The 22,389-nt window shown below is 34.1% G+C and overlaps 1 protein-coding gene across 7 annotated transcripts in view; it reads right to left on the bottom strand.

Moving 5' to 3' along the window:
- Positions 1-22,389, bottom strand: part of STAG1 (stromal antigen 1) — a 402,324-nt gene that overhangs the window by 32,631 nt on the left and 347,304 nt on the right. For all 7 annotated transcript variants that reach the window (XM_042954675.1, XM_042954671.1, XM_042954673.1 and 4 more), the window contains 4 exons: positions 20,032-20,112; positions 5,858-5,950; positions 3,102-3,276; positions 1,044-1,183 (listed from right to left, as the gene is read on the bottom strand). In XM_042954675.1, the coding sequence (XP_042810609.1) occupies positions 1,044-1,183; positions 3,102-3,276; positions 5,858-5,950; positions 20,032-20,112 (489 nt within the window). The remainder of the gene's footprint in view (positions 1-1,043; positions 1,184-3,101; positions 3,277-5,857; positions 5,951-20,031; positions 20,113-22,389) is intronic.

Below are 22,389 nucleotides of genomic sequence, written 5' to 3'. Positions count from 1 at the left end.
AGTGGATCAATGGCACACACAATATTCTGAACATGCGCAAAACAAAACACTATCTGCGTCAGGAGAACAAGGTAAAAACACATAAACTGAGAAGTCTGCCTGTCATAAAGATTTCTGAGCAATGCTTTTTTAGAGGGTCGGGAACAAAATGGAGCTTAAGGAAAGCAAATAGCCAGGAAGGTGAGTACCTACCAAAATCCTATCATATGAAGAATGGTTTAAAACCCTTCAGCGTTTCCTTACCACCCTGAGGAAAAAAATTCAAGCTTCTCACACAGCATATAGTCACTAATGACACCTTCTTTAAATCTTATCTCTTGCTCCACTTTCGTAAGCAATCTTTGTTGTCACATCAAATTACTTGCATTTCCCACAAAGAATTCACATTCCTTTGTCTGTACATGAAGTTCAATCTGCCCACAAGTCCTCCCACTACTTCTTTGCTTACTAATTTATGCTTAGTGTCTTAGACTTAGTTCCGAAGTCACCTCTAAGCAATTTCCATTAACCCTTATATTTCTTTAGAATATATAAAGAAACATATATTGTCTGTTTTATATATTTCCAGGAACCCCTATACATACCTTGGTTATACTATATAATGCAATTGTCTAATTGTTGACAGTCTTTTTGCCTTTAGACTACTTTAGAATGGAATTAAAAAAAAATCTTTATAACTTCAGTGCCTGGCAGGCAGCATGGTATATAGTAGGCATATAAAAATGTCTTGAAGAGATGTCATAAGGAAGACAGATTAGGTTTCTTCCATGTTATCAAGAGAGTCTATAAAGCTTCATGGAAACAAAAAGGTGTTCTTCCGATAAATGTGAAGATCTCCCACATTATGGGGTTGATATAATGGAACAGATTGACAAAAAGCTTATATTTCTATAAAAGAGAGAAACTTTAAATATATCAGAAAATCATCAACAATACATAGGTAAAAGCTGTGAATTTTAGCTTCTGTTCTCATCTTTTCATTTTAATTGCAAATTTCTCTGCCACTGAGATGGAAGGAGAAAAATAAGGATATGAAACTATACCTTCATGTAGTGTTTAAAGATGTCTGCAGCTGCATGCATGTCAACAATATCATAAATGATAAGTTTGCTGAAGGCAGCAAGTAGATTCCTTCTTTTATGTAAGGCCTCAATTTTATTAGCTTCATCTTCTTCATCACCCTCTAACCACAGAAAATAAATTCGTTATGAACTTTGGCCCTTTATACAAGGTAAAACAAAATAGACAATCTGTATAATCAAACACTGGCTTATAACTTTACAAGTAGTACCATTCAGTTTTAGATAAGATAAAAATTGTGATTATTTTAGGGTGGTATATTTAGTTACACTGATTATACATTTAGTAGGTACCAAGGTTCCTACTTCCAAGAGACTGTCACAACAAAGATTGCGTAAGATAAGCAAATCATATATAAATTCTTTTTCTGATATTTTTATCCTAATAATACTGTTGTCTGTCAATCTTGAAGATGCTATCTCTTCTCATTTCAATATTCTCTACATGCTATTAGCTATATTTTAACAGAGAAGAAATTTCTGGAAATGTTTAAGACATAGAGAAAAAGTTTTCTTTTAGAAAGAAATATGCGGGGAGTAATGGAAATATATGGAGGTGTTAGTTTTCAGTGCTTGTCCTAAACATGGTTATGTTATACATTTTGCAAAACATTTATGCATATATACATTTTTTAAAACAAAGCTTACTATCAAATACTTTCCAAATGAGAAGTGTTTCTTCCTCAGTTTTTTAATTCTCAGGTCCCACTGGCTTGTCTATCTTTGATCCCAGAAAAAATTTCTTCATAAGGCTCCAGATGTTCACATGTTAATGTTTGTTTTAGGCTCTGTACTGACGCTCCCATGTCTTGGCCTGCCCATACTTGGAGAGTGTTCTTTCTTTCCTTCTTCACATGTATATATTCAGAAAAGAACTTACTCAACTTTTCTCTTCCCTTTCCATTAATTACTCCTGCTGTGAAGCACCAAAGCTTCGAGAAGTTGGAAATCTTTTTGCTTAAGACAAGTAGTAGGTAAATTTTATCTCCTGTGATTAAAATGGACTCTAGAGATTTTGTTTCACAACTGAGTATTTTCTAAAATGTTCTGTTAAGTAAAGAACACTCTAATAGCACCAGACAGATCTGCAGATTAGATATACTACAGATCTTAAACAGCTGAAATAATCTATTTCACAAATATCCTATATAACATTTATTTATAGTCAGCCTAATTATGCTATGTTATCATTATGCAGGTTCAGCATAATTCTGACTGGTAAGGTTTGATAACAGTCTTTTAGCACTTAATACCTTACAGTTACATTTTGTTAAGAAATATATGGTGATTCTCAGGAATAGAAAGGAACTTGGATGCTTTCCTTTAGAGAAATTGTGAACCTGGACATAGTTCAATTAGGAACATATCTATCCTATATATACATTTTGCACATGTGGGAAATGACAAATGTACACATTTACCGTAGTATAATTTATAATAAGCAGAAGACTGAAAACTAGGGGTGCCTGGGTGGCTCAGTCTGTTAAGTGTCCAACTTTAGCTCAGGTCATGATCTCGCAGTTAGTGACTTTGAGCCCCATGTTGGGCTCTGTGCTGACAGTTCAGAGCCTGGAGCCTGCTTCAGATTGTCTCCCTCTCTCTGCCCCTCCTCCGCTCACACGCTCATGCACACTCTCTCCCTCTCAAAAAATGAATAAACATTAGAAAAAAAAGATTGGAAAGTAGCCTAACATCAATCAATAGGAGACATATGACATAAATTATGCTATAAAGAATAATTATGCTATAGCTGTTGGAAAAAGAAAAAAGAAGCTCTGTATGTAGTGACAGGGAAAGACCTCTGGGGTACTATTCTAAAGAAGGGAGACTTTCACTGTATACATTTTTATTCTTGTTGGTTCCTGAACCACATGAATGCATTAACTCTTTTTTAAAAGAGAGAAATGCTAGTACTTTTTAGGACTGAATTTGAATTTTTTTCCTAGTATCTTTTGTGATAGGTAAAAAAAAAAAAAAAAAAAAAAATCAATATTATATTGATGAGATAATAACTACAAATACCCATGCTCTGGTTCTCTTCGTCTTGGTCAATGAAAACATGATCCATCACAAAACTGAGGAGTTCAGACTGGAGTCCAGTATCTGGATTAAACACCAAAGGCTGGAGGCCTTCCCTGCCACCTGTCATTAATTGGTGGCTAAATATCATCAGAAGATCACAGAGTAACATGAATGCCTAGAATGCAAAGGGAATTAATTCATCAGTAATGTAATATATAAATATAACTATAACTAGAGATCAATGTTAATGAAAACATACTAAATTAAATGCACTTCATTAACAATACCATAACAGAAACTGAGTATTTAGTTTTAATTTCCAAACTTATTGAATATACTTTTTCTCATTAAATACTAGTCCCATTTAAGACTTTTCCTCCCTAAACATAATCTATTTCTTTTACATGGCTGTATTAATTCAAAACAGTTAAGAGATTTTGACTTGAAGTTAAGAAAAATGACTTAAAGCTAATTGTGGAAATACAAAATGAACAGAATAAATTATGACAGAGGACAGAAATCAATCATATACTTCTTAATCAAATAATAAGCATAAATCTTAAGACAAACTGTATTAGTCAACAAATTACAATGCAGTACTCTAAATCTTAAAGCTACTATTTAAGGATTCTGCTTTAAAAAAATCTAACGTGGGGGCGCCTGGGTGGCTCAGTTGGTTAAGTGTCTGACTTCAGCTCAGGTCATGATCTCATGGTTCATGGGTCTGAGCCCTGCATCAGGCTCTGCTGACAGCTCAGAGCCTGGAGCCTGCTTCACATTCTGTGTCTCCCTCTCTCTCTGCCCCTCCTCAGCTTGTGCTCTTTCTCTCTCTCTCAAAAATAAACTTAAAAAAAAATCTTTCAGTAGGTTTAAAATTGAATTTAAGACCATTCACATAAAAATCACTATATGAAAGCTTGCCACAAGTTTAAAATTTTTTTTTTAACGTTTTATTTATTTTTGAGACAGGGAGAGACAGAGCATGAACAGGGGAGGGTCAGAGTGAGGGAGACACAGAATCTGAAACATGCTCCAGGCTCTGAGCAGTCAGCACAGAGCCCGATGCAGGGCTTGAACTCACGGACCGCGAGATCATGACCTGAGCTGAAGTCAGCAGCTTAACCAACTGAGCCACCCAGGCGCCCCAACTTGCCACAAGTTTAATCACATAAGGGAATTTTCAATATATTTCCTAAAGAAACAGTATGATAATGTTGTCAAATTTGCCCTATTTAATGGATGGTATGAAATGAGTCTGTGTTATCAGTTTACTGTAACTGAATGATTTTGTTGTAGGATAATTGAGGGCTCTGGTAACTCAAAACAATTCACTTACCCTGTTCTAAATATTGATTTCTATGGGAAAACACAATTTTGGTATGTATTTGGAGATGAGTGCATACTTGGCTGTCTACCTCCAGCAAGAATCATGGCAGTTCATGCTCTGACTACACCACCATGAACTACTAAATGTCTAAAGATATTCAGAAAGAGCCACTTGAAAAGGGGAGCATGAAGAGAATCCAGGGGGATGGATATATATAGAGAGAGAAAGAGAGAGGGAGAGGGAGAATCCAGGGGGATGGAGAGGGGGATGGAGAGGGAGAGGGAGATGGAGAGGGAGAGGGAGAGGGAGAGGGTGAGGGCAAGGGAGAGGGCAGAGGGCAGGGGCAGAGGCAGAGGGAGAGGCAGAGGCAGAGGGAGAGACAGGCCACAGTTTTGGACATCACCAGTGATGATGCACAAACAATGTATTTTTGGTTTAAATGTCCTAAGCTTGGTAGTTTTAGACAGCACTCACTGATGGGGTTCAGCAGGTTTAGAGAATAAGGTTTAGAGAAGACCATCTCTGTTCCCATTTAAGTTAGATGCTGATAACTTAATAGATAACTAATAGATGTGATAACCTACTTAGAAGGGATAGCAAAATGTGAGTACTACAGTATTCTAATTAACTAGACATTTTCTAGTCCAACATTACGATGAAAAGAACAATATGGAAAAAAGTATTCTCTTTTATATAAAACAGTATATAGAAGTTTTTATATAAAACAGTATATAAAAGTACTTACCAGAAGAATAGTATAATTAAACAGTTTTTAAAAATCGCTTCATGGAAACAGTACTGCCTCGGGCTCTGCTTTGACCCTCTTTGGGCTGTGCTGCCCTTCCCAAGGATTGAGGAGTCTGCTAAACCAGTGGGATATATCCACCTGCACTCCTACTATCCAAGTACAGGGACTCAGGGATTCCTTGCCCTAAGAGACCTGATTCTGCTATCAAAGCCTGCACAGCCCTCTTCTCTGGGGAGACTATATCATTTGTGTGTGTACTCCAGGTCTCAGGGTGGCTGTTTGAGGGGATAATGTTGACAGTTTGGATTTATGGGCTGAAGTGTTAACATGCATGTGTGAGAAGTTCTTCCTGGTGTGATGAGAAGAGGGTAAGGTCAGAGGAGGGTGGACCACAGGCCAGCTTCAACCCTCCCAGTTTTGGGATAGAAGTCCCAGGAATCAGGAATTATGGAACCAGGTCATTATGATAGTGTATTTGTCTAGATAAAAAGACATAAAACAAATCTGTTAGCTTGCTTTGTTAAGTTAAATATTCAGACATCCATACTTTTGTCCCAGGTTCCATAAATGTTAGGGATAGATCTGTACGTTAAGAATGGTCATAAAAAATTTACATCTTCTTACTGTTCTTCAATGAATTTAGTTATTTTTATTGAGAGCTCTTAACTGATAATTTCTTACCTGTTCCTTCACTGGAGTATTAACATTAGATAGGCACTGTTGGCAAACAGCCAAAAAGGATTTCACTGTTTTCCTCAATACCAACAAATCCTCCTGTAAGACACATTCAAATTTGCAAACATGAATTACAATATCCTATAAACCTGATCCGTAAGAAATAATAAATGGAAGTAGCCAATTGACTTACTGTTAAGGAAATTCATAAAACCAAATTTATTGTTGGGAACCAAATCATATAGTTATTTCCTAGTTATCCTAATGGAAGGGGCATAATCCCAAACACTCAATTCTATTTAGCTATGGAATGCTCAGTATGATTTCCTCCAACATGTTTTCCTTTATAAATATGGTTTACTTGGGTTAATATTAAAATTGTTAGACATTCCAAAATACATACTAGTTGGTAGTAAGGTGAGGGGGCAGAGCAGCACACTGAAAAAAAAAATCATTAAGCAACAAATGTGCACTTAATTTCCCCCATATTCTCAGCACTCTGCAAAATGTCAAGGGAAGAAAACTAAATGTTTTTTGAGAAAAAATAATTTTAAAACAGTGTCCTTGCCCTCAAGGGGTTAACATCCTAGCAGGGAATTAGGTTAATCACAGAGTAATTAAATGTTCAATTTTTTTTTTTTTTTTTTTTTTTTTTTTGTACTACCTCTAACTGTAGCAGAGAGAGCTGAGCTGGAGGGACTTTTATAAAAGGATGGGCTTTAATTTAAAATTGAATGAGTGAACAGGATTTAATTAGATGGCCATATAATATTCAATGTGAAACATTTAAAAAATATAAAAGGAAATTTAAATTTATCAAGCACCTAAATGTGTCAGGCACTGGTTTGAGGGCTTAGTGTTACATAATCTAACATTTATATTGATTAGTAGTAGTCATTATTAGCAAGAGTTTGAAGCCAGGATTGTCTGATATCAGAGCTCATATTCTCACTAATGAGGAAGACACATGAGATAATTCAGTATTACATCGATATTTAAAGTAGTAATGAAGAGTAATTAAATTAGGCTGATGTAGAAATCACTTCTAAAAAGTATTCTGTTACTAAAGTTCTTAAAGCTACTCTTTGTGTAGATGACAGTACTAATTCCTTTTGGGGATCTTCACATCCCAAATAAAGATACTTAAAAAATTATACACATTTCCTTTTGCTATCATGAGTGTAGTATTTGGAAGAAGGAATAAGGTCATTTTGTGCAGAATAGTAAAAAAAAAAACAAAACAATGCTGTCTTAAAAACTTTTCATGTTCCTGCAGATGAACACCCAATAACCAAAACTCAACATTCTTTGACCTTCTCTAACTTCAAAGATTCATTATACATTAGGGGAAACAGACAAGAGAACAGTCAGCTGCAACAGAATGTAAGAAATACTATGTTGGAAAGCCTAATCCAGAGTCAAAAGTAGTCACAGAAGGGCTCCCAAAGAAGGTAACATGTAAGCTGAGCTCTGAACAACTAAAAATTATCCAGCTATATAGAAAAAGGTATCCCAGAGGGCACAAAATGTTCAAAAGCCTGAACATGCTTGTGAGAGGCTGTTAATTTATTGTGGCTGGGACACAAATAGGGAGGTGAGTGGCAAGAGAGAAAGCTGAAGAGGAAAACAGGATTCATTTCCATTTAAACAGGAGATCATTTAAAATTCCATGTTAAATCATCTACTAGCAATAACGAACTACTGTAGAAGAATCTTTATTATGAGAGTGCTACAATTTTGTTTTAAAGAATAATATTATAAGCAGAATGGAGAATGATATGGAATAGGGAGGTTAGTTAATAAGAAATACAATGTTCTGCTGAGTGCTAATTATGTGCTAAGTACTGTGTTCTACTGGCCATAAATTTAAATCTCACAATCACCATATGAAGTAAGTGTTAATATTCCTTTTATACCCATGAGGAAACAACTTCAGAACACCCATGGATTCTAAGTGATAGGGTAAGGATCCAAATGTAGGATTATCTTACTCTTGTGACTCTAAAGTAGTCCATGCTCTTAATCATTCTTCTCTGGTTCCCTTACTATTAACAAAGGCCATAGGAATAATTTAGAATGAGGGTCTGAAAATAAAATGTTGGCAGTGAAGATGTGAATAGACTGAAGAGAAATTATAAAGCAGCAGCAAAGAATTTAGGAACTAATCAGAATGGGGCTGTTGATGAGTCCTAAATTTCCAGGTAGTCACCTATTAGGTGGATTATGGTGTTTATCACTGAAATAGTTAATGTAATAGTTCACAAAAATGCTAACATAATAGTTCAATTTTAGAGATGATGATCTGAGATTCCTGAAAAATATCCTACTGATGTTTAGTAGGCCATTGAATATAGGAGTTCAAAGGCCATGGGAAAGAATTTAAGAATAAAGATTTGGCAGTCCTCGGCATTTAAACGGCAACAGACATGATGGAAGAAGATGAGATCACTCAAGGAGAATATGTAGAGAAGGTGGACAAAAGTATCTTGGGGAACACCAACATTTAACAGATGGATAAGAAAGAAGAGCATATGAAGAAATCTAAGAAATGGTATGAGTAGGAATAAAAACCAGAAGAATATAGCATATTCTGGAAAGAAAACATTAAAAAATGGTTTTCTAATGTTTATTTACTTATTAAAGTTTACTTATTAAGAGAGAAACCAAGAGCAGGGGAGGAGCAGAGAGAGAGAATCTCAACTTGACTCCAAGGATCGAATTCACAAACCATGAGATCATGACCTGAACCAAAATCAACAGAGGCTTAACCAACTGAGCCCCTCAGCTGCACCTAAATGTTTATTTTGAGAGAAAGGGTATGCACACATGTGAGTGGATGGGAGAGGCGGAGAGAGAGAGGAAGAGAGATAATCCAAGCAGGCTCCATGCTGTCAGCACAGAGCTAGATGTGGGGCTCAATCTCACAAACTATCAGCTCATGTCCTGAGCTGAAATCAACAGTTGGATGTTTAACCAACTGAGCCATCCAGGTGCCCCAGAAAATGTTTTTAAGGAAAAAAAAAAAAAACATTAAAAAATGGAGATAGTAATTTAATAGTGACAAATGCCATAACAGAAAAGACAAGCTAAGGATTAGAAAGTATCCCATAAAACAATGATGAGGTTGTGAGTGATCTTGGGGAGAAAACTTTTAATGGAATTAAAAGGGCTGAAGTCAGACTGCAGTGGAAATCTTCCATTTTCTTGAATGGAAGAAAAAGAAGGCAACTCTTTGCTGAATAAATAACTGAAAGAAAAAAAGCAAGCCATGCTACTGACTAGCTCTATGATCTTAGTCAATTATTTTATGTCTCAGAATTACAGAGTTTAAAAATCTATAAACAAGACAGCTGAACTATGAGATTCTATGGTACTCTGTGATTCTGCTGAATTCACTAATAGGCACTCAAATGAGAACAAGACAGGTGCTAAGTGGTAATAAACCTCCCAGTATTCAAAGAATGACTGTTCACTGTTCCATTGCTAGTACCTAGAATAGTGCTTGGCACACGGCAGGTGTTTAATAAATACTTACTGAATGAAATGCAAGTATATGTAATACAGATGATATCACAATCCTAGGGTCAATGTGTAATATCTTCATTTTATCAAACTCTAAACAGAGTTTGAAAAAATGGTGCTAGGAGGTATTAATGCTCCTTTATTTCCTTAAATTTCTCAGCGTGCAAAGAAGCAGTCTAGGGAATCAGCTATCTTTGGAGTTGAAGCCAAATATTCCTTTAAAGGTCGATCATAAAGCAGATGTGTCTTATGTAAAATGGTAACTTGCCAATTCTTTTGAAGAATTATAAATTTAACATCACAACTAAGTAAGCAGCCTACCAATGACTAATCAGTAGAAGTATTTTAAGAAGAAACTGGAAATGGGAAGCAACCAAGAAAATAGAAGCTAAAGGCCTTTAGCAGTAAAGTTTGCACTAGATTTGGATGCAACTTAAATATTATCTGAGTGCTCAAGAAAATTAATTTAATTATAGTCAGTTCGATTCCATTAAGAGAAATATAAAACTAATAGTTTTAGGTAAATGGGCAGAGATACTATATATTTTAACTAAATCTTATATGGTAAAGCCCTTTAAACAGCTGGGAAGAGACGTTAGGTTCTTGTAGATTTCAGAATACAGTGCTTTTATTCACTTTACAATATTTCATTTGATTAAAATAGTTGGAATGATGATTCCCAAGGCTGTGATTGTGCTAAGTTAAGGCAGGCAACCACTTCTGGGATATGTGGTAATAAATATCTTGAGAAATTTTCAGGATGTTCAATCAAAACTTTAAAAGAGGTTCAGGGTTTGCCAGCTTAAAGCTCAAGTATTAAGGTAAATTTCACAGAATGGGCTTTATTCTTAATGTCTCTTAAAAAACAAGAATAAGGATAAGAAAAAATAAAAACATAAAAAGATTCTAAATAGGGCCAATAATAAGAGCTTAGTTTTAAAGGCACAAAAATTAGTAATTTACTTGAACTCCTTTAAAATATAAACCACTGAGGGGCACCTGGGTGGCTCAGTTGGTTTCAGTATCCGACTCTTGGTTTCAGCTCAGGCCATGATCTTACAGTTCGTGAATTCGAGCCCCATGTTGGGCTCTTGCTGACAGTGCAGAAGCTGCTTGGGATTCTCTTCCCCACAGCCGTCCCTCCCCCACTTTCTGCCCCTCCCTGGCGCACTCTCTCTCTCTCTCTCAAAATAAAGAAATAAACTTAAAAAATTTAAATATAAGCCACTGGCTATTTTAAAATTTGAGAAAACTTATTACATTCCACATATTCTGGAATGAAATACTTTCTCTCCTGTTGTAATAGTTGTAAAGTCATTGTGAAAAAAATTAAATATGTTTAACTTACACTGAATAAACAAGAGCATTTTGTATGTGGTATTTTTCTGGGCTAGAATTCAATAATAATAAAATTAACATTTACTGGCACTTACTGTGTACCAGGCACTCATCTTAGCTTTTCATGAATTAAATTTAACTAATCCTCATAACTGTGATGGGTACTGATATTATTATCACTCCCATTTTATATATGAAGAAACAGGCACAAAGATGTTAAATGCAGGCCCAAAGACCAAAGCAGTGTGCCTCTAGTCTGTGCTCTTAACCATTTTGCTATAATGGCTTTTTTCTATAAATTGAGAAAATTACTATGTTGAGGAAACAGGCATTATGGAGGTAAGATATTTGAAACTCAAATTACTCAAGTATATTTACATATAAACAAAACAGCCAGTCAACCTGATGGACTCTGAAAAATAATAACCCAAGAACAAGATATGCTGATTATCCAGACTGCAATTTTAAGAAACTAGAATATTTAGGGAGTACCTCTACAACTTTTAATAGGATGGTACTTTACTTATAAATTCCCTTTCTAGCCAGAGTACCTGAATTACAGAGGTGAGAACTAAACACAGTGAACAGAAGAGTAATCTGCCACTTAGTCCAGGATAAGCTATATATAAACTAAGTATATGGTACTTTTTTTCAAACACTTTTTCCTAAATGAAACAGTATTGTCTCTTATTTTCAGAAAGCAGCTTGGCATCATGAACACTTTTCCCTAAAGTAGCTATGGAAAGGAATTCAAATGGGTCAGGTGATAAGATTATACTGAGTCTTAAGTTATATCTTGGGGCTAGATTCTTTCATATCCATTTTGTAAGCTGCTTAACTAGCCTGGCTGAAGTTTTTCATTTTTTGGTTTTTTCTTCCTGGTAGTACTGAAACCAAAATTTCAAGGAATTAAAATGTTTTACACCCTGGTCGGCAAAATCTCAGCAATGAAAAATTTTGAACAAGGCTGGCATAATTAAGATGGTGAATTTATCATATAAGCCATATTAGAAAGAAGTTTTCTCAAAGGCACAAAGGCTCAAAGTTGACTTACTCTAACATCTTGAGAAGAAAAACAGATCTTAAATGTAGACTGTGCCTTAAGAACCAAGTATCTCAACATGATTATAGTCAGTGGAGAAAGGTCAGAGTTTAGTTCCTACACACACGAATATGTAGCTACTGTAGATCTGACATGCAGCATGGTAGATTTTGTCCTTCATCTGCATTTTGGAATAATGTGGGAAGTTAAGTTTGTCCCTTTGGTCCTAACAGTCACTATTTTCCCCCTATAACTCTGACTTCTCCTTTAGCTTTCTTCATTTTTGTGATTCCTTTTTATTATGTATCACAACTTTACATGTCGAGAGAAAGACTAAATTTAGTTGTTCTTTTATCTACAGCTGTGAAATACCCTTAAGATAACCACAGCCAGAAACTGAAGCCACAGAAAAACTAGTAGTACATCCATAAAATTCATTCAGTATTACCTGCCAAATACACATTTTTAGAATGGGCATAAATAGAACAGAAAAGTTGTAAAATAAGGACCAAGACCAGGTCAAAGATGTCAGGACATGAAAATAAAGCCTGTAAAGAATTTGGTGATCAGTGTTCATGACAAAAAAGGGGCACAAGACTAGTTACCCAGAAAAGACAAATAGGGTTATTGACAAACAAGACCATGGGGTTACCTTACGCAGCCAGGGATTGGCAAACTTTTTGTGTAAAGGGTCAGATAGTAATATTTTAGGCTCCATCAGCCATACAGTGTCTGTTCCAACCACTTAACTCTGACACTTAATATAAAAGCAGCCCTATATAGCACATAAATTATTGAGCATGCTGTGTTCCATTAAAACTTTATTATAAAAACAGGGGACAGGCCACATTTGGCCCATGGCCTGTAGTATGTCCTGTCTGTACTGGGCTATAAAGCTCTTTGAAGTATAAACTGTGTTATGTTTACCTGTATTTAGCACCCTTACTAACACATAGTGAGGCTCATTATTTTTCAGCCCAATAAGTGATTATTCACATTAAATATGATAAAAACAAATGAAACTATATTCATTCACTTGGGATACATCAGTGAGCAAGAGACATAGTAAAAAGTGTCACCACTGTAGTGGGGTACACACTATGTTTAAAACTGCTTTCGTATGTTTCAACCCCATGTTTAAAAACCCTTTAAAACCGCTTTTTTGTATGAACAGCTGCTACTAGCTTCTCTTTTGGGGGATGGGGACAGGGTGTGCCCCTTCTGTGAATACACAGTAAATTAACTACTGAATATTTAACCCCCAAATGTAATACCTAGTTTTCAGTGTTGTTGCTGTTCTTGGTAATTTGAATCCCCACCTGCTGACTCTTGCCATTGCCTCAGATTAATCCATTTATGATGCAGGTACCCTTAAACTGCCTACTGTAGTTCCAAAACATCTTCTGACTTCCTTCCTATAGTGTACCAAGATGAAGGAAGCTAAAGGAGGAATCATAGGGGCAGGGGAAAAGTAGCGACTGTTAGGACCAAAGTGAGAGACCTGAATTCCCAAATCATTCCAAGATACAGATGGAGAACAAACAACTACCATGTTCTTTCTCTACACTAGCTACTGAGCATGTTTACCCACTTCCACAGCCTCAGATAATAGTTCATTTAGCACCCATTCTTGGTTGTGAAAGGGGAGACTAGGAAAGCATAGACAAGGACTCAGTTTAATGCCATCAAAACAAAGTTATTGTTTGCTGAAACACTTTTTTCAATTCAATCTTCCCAACAACCATATCCAACAGTGATCGATCACATACCCATTAGGAAACTCAGGTTCAAAGGTGAAGTAACTTGCTTATCTTTGCCACAGGAGGTAAAAAATGGCACCAAAATTCAAACTTACATTTAACTCCAAAGATAATGCTCCGACACAAAAAATTCTGGAAATATACCTTATTTACAAAGTAGGAGCTTCTTATATATATATGAATTGGGTATGTGACAAGAAATCATATAACAAATACCTAGAAATTTTAGAATGGCTGCTGGAAAAAACATTTGAAAAACAAAAAACCTATTGTAGGAAGGAAAAGGCATTATGATATCAGAGGATATTAAGTAGAATATAAAACACACATTTCCTTTCTATTCTAAATGGACAGAGGAAAGTAAACTTCTTTTATCACTTATTCTGGTGAGGCAAATCTCCAATCTCTGTACAAGAAAGTGGGAAATGTTATGTTTTATTTAAACATTCTTAAAACTGCTTTAGACCTCAAATAAGCTCCGTTAAAACATACTTTTACATTATAATAACTGTTACTTAGAACAGATCTTCTCAGTCCTGGCTTACTACTTATATGAAAGGCATTATATATGTTAAGGAGTTTCAGTGTTTATAAATTAGGTGCTTTAAAGACCACTGTCCCCGTGTAAGTAGAAACAGCACCTGACTGGACAAGCTAGTAAAGCTTGAGGAAGACTTACATGGTCTTTCCCCACCAGACAGCAATGTTCAAAACTGGAGGCCCAGGAGGAATAGGGTTGCAAACAGCATGTAATTCTTAATGGAATGTTAGAATCATGGCTTGTAAGTTCTTTTCTAAGTTGAACATATTTACTTCTGATTTCAGAGATTTTTAGAATGTTATATATAACATTTTGGAGAAGTTTGGAATCTGGTATAAACAGTCATCTACTTCAGTATTCCAGACTTTTTATTTTTCCTTCAGAGAACATTCTGAGAGCTGAACAAGAAAAGGGTATTAAACAAGATCTGGATCCTTTTCCCCTAACTTTCCTAGACCAGCCATGAGGCACCTGAGATAGGACTTAATATTAATAGAAACACAACTATCAAAGAATGACTATGAAGTCTTGGAACAATCAAAAGGAAAGGCTTTAAATTAACTAGATACTTACTGAGGATGGAATTCTCATGAAATAAAAGGTAAGGGTTAAAGATTTAAGAAGAAAAGAATGAAGTAAAATGGTTATATGCTACTAAAAATTTGTTCCTAGAGAGACAACTATTACTTCCCATTCTTGGCCCCATTCCTTCCCCATACAAAGCAGTTAACTCTGCAGATGGAGAGGTATTTTATGATTCTAGGAATCTGGAGCAAGGTCCCAAGTGAGCTCTCTTATTTTTGTTATTTTAAAGGACTAGGAAGGGAAAAGAAAGAGGTGTAGAAAGCCGCCTGTAGATTTTTACACATTTTAAGACTATTTCTAGTACATTTCTAAAAATGTATGTTTGTATAAAGAATAGCAAGGTTGAACATGTCTCCTCACTGAGCTTGGCCATCTTCAGGTCCCACCTTCACCCTAACTCTTCCCTTCCCTTACCTCTGTTTGGAGGTAAACAAGTTGGACTCTGCAGAGGAGACTCTTCAGTCAAGAAGGTAATGGAGGAATAAATTTTGCAGCTAAATACCTCAAAAATAATGTGACTTACAGTTACCTAAGGGATGCTGATTTTCTTTAACTTAAAAGATTAGGGAATAGGGCCAGGGTCCAAAAGGCAGGGATGTCTGCCCCAGGCCCTGTCTACCACTGTCTTAGGAACATGCAGGGTAAGGGAGAGAGCTACAAATTTAAGATTAGAGAGAGTAGGACAGCTCCTCCCAGGAGGGAAAAAAATACTTAGGATAAATTCTAGATCCCCAGGCCAAAAAAGGCAATAGGGGCATTATATTAGCCCTAACTCTTATTTACCTGGCTCTTTAAATGTCTTTGTATATGTCCAGAAGGAGCTGAAGGAAGAAGGATGTTTTCTGTTAGAGAAGAGAAACTGAAGGCTGCTTCTACAGGACCAGCACTAGGGGGCACCGGAGCAAAGTATACTGAGCATGACCTGTGTGACTGCCAAAGAGCTTCAACTCTGGAAATTAGGGGAACAGAGGAAATACCCATTGGTGAAACCCAATGCACTTCCAGTTCAAATAAAGATCTAATCCTGTTCTTGATATAGTCTTCTCACATACTTTATTTTATAAAAGTGTTCACTGTTGTGTTGAATTTAAACTTCAAATATAACTACCATTCATAAATTTCTGAATGACCATGTTCATGACAACAGAAAAGAAAAATAAATTTTAGAAAGTACTCTCTGAAAGGCAATTTGGCAATACAAATCAAGCCTTAAAAGTATGTACCATCTTTGACCCAGCAGTTCCATTTCTAAGAATACAATACAGGATGAAACAATGTAAAACACAGAACAAACTTTTGTACCAGAATGTCCATCATGGCATTAATTTTATTTCTTAACATGCTTAAACAACCTAAATATCCAAGAGATAAGAGTGGTGAAATAAATCATGGAAGAGCTATACAATGGACTATCGTGCATACATTAAATATATTATCTATAAACACTTAATAACTGAAGGAAATGTTGATTGTAGAGGAGACACAAAATTTTGGAAACTGCAAACACATTATGATTTCAATAAGACTGAAATATGTTAGAAAAAGTATTGAAGGAAAATACACCAAAATATCAACAGTGGTTATCCATAGGTGGTAAGATTCAGAAATTTTATTTATATATTTTTTACAATGAACAAGTACTCCAATAATAGAGGCCAAATTTATGAAAACCTTTCTGCTTTATATTATACACCAAACACTAATAAACAATTTATTAATCAAAAACAAGACCTCATAACTGTATACTTAAACTGTAACCCACTGGGCATTACAAACTGAGGCATTTAAAATCACAGTCACTTCTCATTTAAATGTATCCTCTTCAGGGATACAGAATGATGAAAAGTGGCTATATAACATAACTTCAGTATCCAACTGATTAACACACATTGTTAGCTTGTGTTCAGCAAGTAGTCAACCAAAGTGTCCTTAGAAAATTTGTTTAACAATAACAACGACAACAACAAAACTCTCTAGAACTAGTTGTATTAAAATCTTAATAACGGAAGAATTTAAAAAGTGCTAACAGAAGAACTACTCGATTGAGATTCAAAAGAATTGTGCTCTAAGTTTCCGATCTTAGTCAAGTCCCAATGTTTCTAAGTATCAGGTTCCTTACCAGTACAATGGGGTTATCATAACATCCACTTTAGAATTATTAGGAAGACATAATTAAAGCATTTAATTCAAGTGATTTACAAAATCACTTGATGTAAAACATCAACAAATATTAACAGCAATGTCCTCTTCTAGGCCTTATCTACAACAGGTTCCATCAAATCATTTCCAAACTTCCTTATAGCTTTAATATCACATTTATAAACAATAGAATAATGTTGCTACAACAAATAAGATACAGGACACATTAGGCATTTTTCTAGTATTCATCCAAGTTTAACAACTCTGTGAGTTATATATGATAAGTCAAAACGTAAGATTCGGATGGAGAATCAAGATGTTTTTGTACTAGTAGTTTTTGAAAGTTGTTGTGATAAAATTATCACTGTTAGATATCATCAATAAAAACAATCCCTCAAACAGTATCAAAAGGTATAAAGCAAAAAGTAAATTTATCTCCTTATGCCTGCCCCCAAAGAATTTCTATTTCCTAGAGCCAATCACTGTTGAGATTCTTACATATCTACCCAGACATCTGCAGTTAAGGAAGTTATTAACCTTAGCAGATTGAAGAATTTTAGAGCTAGAAAAAATTGGCCCAATATAACTTTCAATTTTATAAATAAGTAACCTGACACACGTACGTGATTATTTTAGTTGTTAATATCTGGAACGCAATTCACAATAGATAAAATGCTATGACATAAATTACTGGTTTTAAAATTATCCAAGTGATTTGCCTCAAGGTTATTTATACAACAAGCTAATGATGTGGCTGGAACTACAGTTAGGAAGCTGATAACAAATGCGATAGTAATAATATATATTAAATGCATACAAAGCTTACGTTTTTAAAGTTTCAAAGATCTTAAAGTTTCAAAGATATTCTACATCATACAGCGGATTAGAAAGTTTGGCAATTCATGAACTAGTTATTACTATGCATAAAAATCAATACAACTGTTTTATAAGGAGAAATCTTAGCAATGAGAGACTTTTAAAGTTTGTGTTTTGAAGATTCATGCTTTTCAAGATTATCACTTAGAGAATTACTTTTAAATTATAGATATAAACAACACACAACGATTAATTACTGAATACACTTTGGTTAAAAAAAACCCAACAACTTCAAAATGAGAAGAAATAATGTGAGAGAGACACTTAAAGTAAGGAGAATTTCATATATGATATGAATGCACACAAGACTATAAACAGAAATCAACTGAATAATAAAGCACCTAAAAGATCCTGCAGCCTTCTTTCTAGCATAAAGAAAATCAGTGTTGACCACAAAAGCTGCATTGCCACTGTGGCAATGACAACTACAAAATCTGTATTATGACTAATGACAAAAAATGAAGATATCTTTTATTAGAAGAATGTGTGAGAAATTAAACAAAAAGGTAAGGAATCTCAAAATAATTCTACCGTAACAGGATTTAAAAAAACAGAAAACATTCAAAGAAGTGGGTTCAAGAATAAGTCTCACTCCAATTATGGAATATAGTTATAAAAGAACAAAATTGCAATTAAACTTAATAGAGGAATTAACCATTAATTATGCTAAATTTTTAACAAGTATATATATTCCAATTTACTTAAATACAAGTATCAATATCCAGCCAAATTATAAAGAGCTCAGATAACCTAAATAATCTAAGTGGAAAAAAACTGAATGCCAAAATCAGATGGAAAAATCAAAGTAAAAATTAAGTAATTGTGTGTAATATACACACTCTTGCTATCAAATTTTAACTTACATATATTCAAGCTCCTTTAATTTTGCCATATTAAAGAACATTTCAAAGACATGAAAATGTAATACACCTTTAAATGACTTTTGTTACTAACAAAAGGTTAACTCTGATTTTTGCTTTTTAAGACTAACATTGTAAATAAAATAGAAAAATGAGGCAGCTAACCAATATATTACTGTTGTTCTAACTGAAAATAAATAAAACCCCAAGTATTTTCTAAAGGCAGAAAAATCCTCAAATTATTAACAGGAAAGAAAAGAATGCTCCATATCAAGTTGTTGGTTCTATGATGTATTATTAGCCTTCTTTACTGGTTGAATAGCACCTGTTTTATTAAGAGGAGGATATGTAAACATAATATTTTTATTTGGTTCTTTATCAAGTATTTGTTTTTACACCTATGTTCAAGCCTTTCTCATTTCATGAGACAACTGAAATATATTTGTATCAGACAGTTCTAATATATAAATAGTATTTTTTTGGTCTGATTCTCTTCATGGTTCTGTTCATGGTTCTGTTCATGGTTTCTCATTTTCTTTTTAGTTGAGTAGTCTTTACTATAAGCTCATTTTTCTTTAAATTTTCTTTGCCTCTTAGAGACAAATTCCTTCAAAAAGGAATCACATTTGATTCTATTAGGTGCTTGAAGATACCACTACCACAAATATTTTAAATCAAAATCTTAATTTGCTTTAAAAAATTTTTTTTAATGGAGCACTGAAGTAGTATGAATTTAGGGTGGGAACCTATATGAAAACTCGCTCATGGTTATCAACTTTCATGAAAGACGTATTTTCTCCCATTTAATCAATGACAAATTTTAAGACAGGCTATTTTCCTTACATCCCCCCATGAATGGAGCTGGTGTGGGCTTATTTCTAATTTATCCTTGTGTGGGAAGTAGCTCTTTAGGATCCCAAGTTTATCAGGGAGATGTGCTACCCATTAGATATTCCACCTTGGAAGGGCCTTGGGATTTGTCTAGATTAGACAATATCCTCAAGGTTAACTAGGCTTTAGGCTCTGATTTGATTCTCTTAGATCCTAGTTTCATTTTAATCTCTGATTTGTACTTCCTTTATTTCGAATGGCCATGCATAGATTAAAATTTTAAAAAATTTATCTAACAATTTGTTTTTAACAAGAATGTTGTTTAGTTTGGGCCCCAAGGTGCCATAATTCAATAACTAAGAGCTACACAGTATTACCTTCAATATTTTTCTTTTAAATAGCATGCCATTTATCAGAGCTCTTGTGGTTTCCACTACAATTATTCCTTATAAGACTTTTAACTTGGTGTATCTATACAACTCTGCATCTATTGAAGAACTGGTTATCTTCCAAAGAGGTAAAATATACTTACTCATAGGATAAAGCAAAATTGATAACAATAATTATATATTTTATTAAAAATTATAATTTATTATAACTGGTAACAATAAATTATTAAATAATGATTTAAACAAGGTTATTTTGTTTTAGTAATAACCCTTCTGCCTTCAGAAACTCTTACTTACTTTGGAAGGAGAACCATCAGTAATTTTCACCAACTGCCAAAGAATCGAGTAATGGGAACACTGCAGTGCCTGTACGACTATCTGTATCAAATAAAAAAATTCAAACAAATGAGACATAATTTATGTTTGTACAGTATTAACAATGTTTATCATAGTTTTTTTCTTATAATAAGGTTTCAAGTCCAAATTTTTGTAGAATTAATGGAATGTGTAAAATAATATTTGGTTAAAAAAAAGACCAACATATCAATCTAGAGAATAAAGATATAACATGTCTTGATAAATATGGACCCAAATAACACTATGTTTTAAACAAAAATCTACTGTTATGAATAGTTTGCACAGATTTTTAAAGGGAGACTGAAGAAATAAGTTTTATCCAAATTTTATAATGATTACTTTTGTTTTAAAGCATTTTTACTATGAAATAGAACACTTATACAGAAATGTACATAAAACATTTAATAACTTAATATAAAGAAAGTTATCTATGTAACCACCACCCAGATCAAGAAACAGAACATTGCCAGCAATTTCTCCCAATATTTTCCTTCCCTCTAAGGAAGGCTAATAGTCATTTTGACTTATCAGGCAGTCAGTACATTTTATCTACCTAAGTCTCCATCTCTAAATACTGAGTTTATTATGTCTAGTTGTGAATATTATATAAATGGAATCATGTAATATGTATTACTTTGATTCTGATTTCTTTCATTTTAACATTTACAGTTAGGATTCATACACATTGCTGCATATAGCTATAGTTCATTATTTCTTTATACTATATTTAGAATATCCTATTTATTCATTCATTCCATTGTTGCTGAGCTTTTACAGTGCTTATAGTTTGAGGCCATCATGAATAATGCTGCTATGAACATTCTTATTCTATGTCTCCTGGTACCCATATATGCATTTGTCTAGCTAAGAGGTTCTTGAAGTTTTTAGTTCTCAGGACCTTTCTACACTCTTAAAAATTACTAAAAAATTCCTTTCAAAGAAACCTAAATTGCTTTTGTTTATGTGAATTATATAACAGATTTATCATATTAGAAATTATAAGTAATGTTTCAAATACATATTAATTCATTTAAAAATTAATAGAGGTGCCTGGGTGTCCCAGTTTGTTATGTCTGACTCTTGTTACTGGCTCAGGTCATGATCCCACAGTCTGTGAGTTCAAGTCCATGTTGGGCTCTGCACTGATGGCATGCAGTCTGCTTGGCATTTGGTCTCTCCTTCCCTCTGCCCCTCCCCCACTTATGTGCTCTCTGTCTCTCTTGCTCTCAAAATAAATAAGTAAACTTAAAAAAATTAAAATGAACAAATCATATAATAAAGAATACATATTTCTGAAAAAGCACTAAATTTTCTAAAATGAAAATCATTTAGTGGGAAGAATGGCACTGTTTCACAGTTTTGCAAATCTCTTTAATGTCCAGCTCAATAGAAAACAGGGTTTCAAATCTGCTTCTGCATTTTATTAAAATATGCTGTTTTGATTGAAGTATGTGAAGAAATTCCAGTGTCACAGATTGCTGGAAAAAGAATTACATTTTAGTAGTCTTTATAGATAAATGTGGATATTCTTTGACATGACACCAATACTTCAATGTACATTTGTGAGATTATAAAAGCAAATAATATCTTCCTCTTATCATAAAAATAGTTTGATCTCAAAGACCTGTCCTGGAAACTAACAGGGTTCTCCAAACTATACTTTGAGGGCCACTGTTGTACGAATAGGATTGCTGGATTATATAGTGTGTGCATGTTTAACTTTATGGTAGATAGTACCAAGAGTACTATCTTAATGTAGTATTAACTTACATTTCTCTAAATACTAATGGACATAGGCACATTTTCATTTTCTATTGGCACTGAATTCTTGTTCTATGAAATATCTGTCCCTATTTTCAGAGACAAATAACAGAATTTAGGAAGATAAAACTGGTTAAGAATCATAACTATAGAATAATTTCATTTTGGATAGGCCTTTTACTACATTTTTGTTTGAATACATGATATATTTTTATTGCAATAAAGCATTATCTAATAATATATTCCACCATTATAGTATCTCTATTATCTTCCCCACTTGATAAAGTAAAAATTATAAGAAGAGATATATGTAGATAATAAATCAAAATAGAAATCAGTAAGTAGAATGTGAAGAAAGTGGTTAAAATTTTAGCTGGTTTGAACTTCAAAAATTTTAGGATCCAGATCACATAAGCAAAACATATCTCCAATACACCTATTCACCACTGAAAATAACTCATCAGAATTAGAGAGATAAGTAGTGCTGCCTTTGATGTAACATCAATAAGATGATGTCAGGATCTTATCAAACATAGT

This window comes from Panthera leo, chromosome C2 (genome assembly GCF_018350215.1).
Source record: "Panthera leo isolate Ple1 chromosome C2, P.leo_Ple1_pat1.1, whole genome shotgun sequence".
Lineage (NCBI taxonomy): Eukaryota > Metazoa > Chordata > Mammalia > Carnivora > Felidae > Panthera > Panthera leo.
This window is presented reverse-complemented; position numbering and strand designations above follow the sequence as displayed.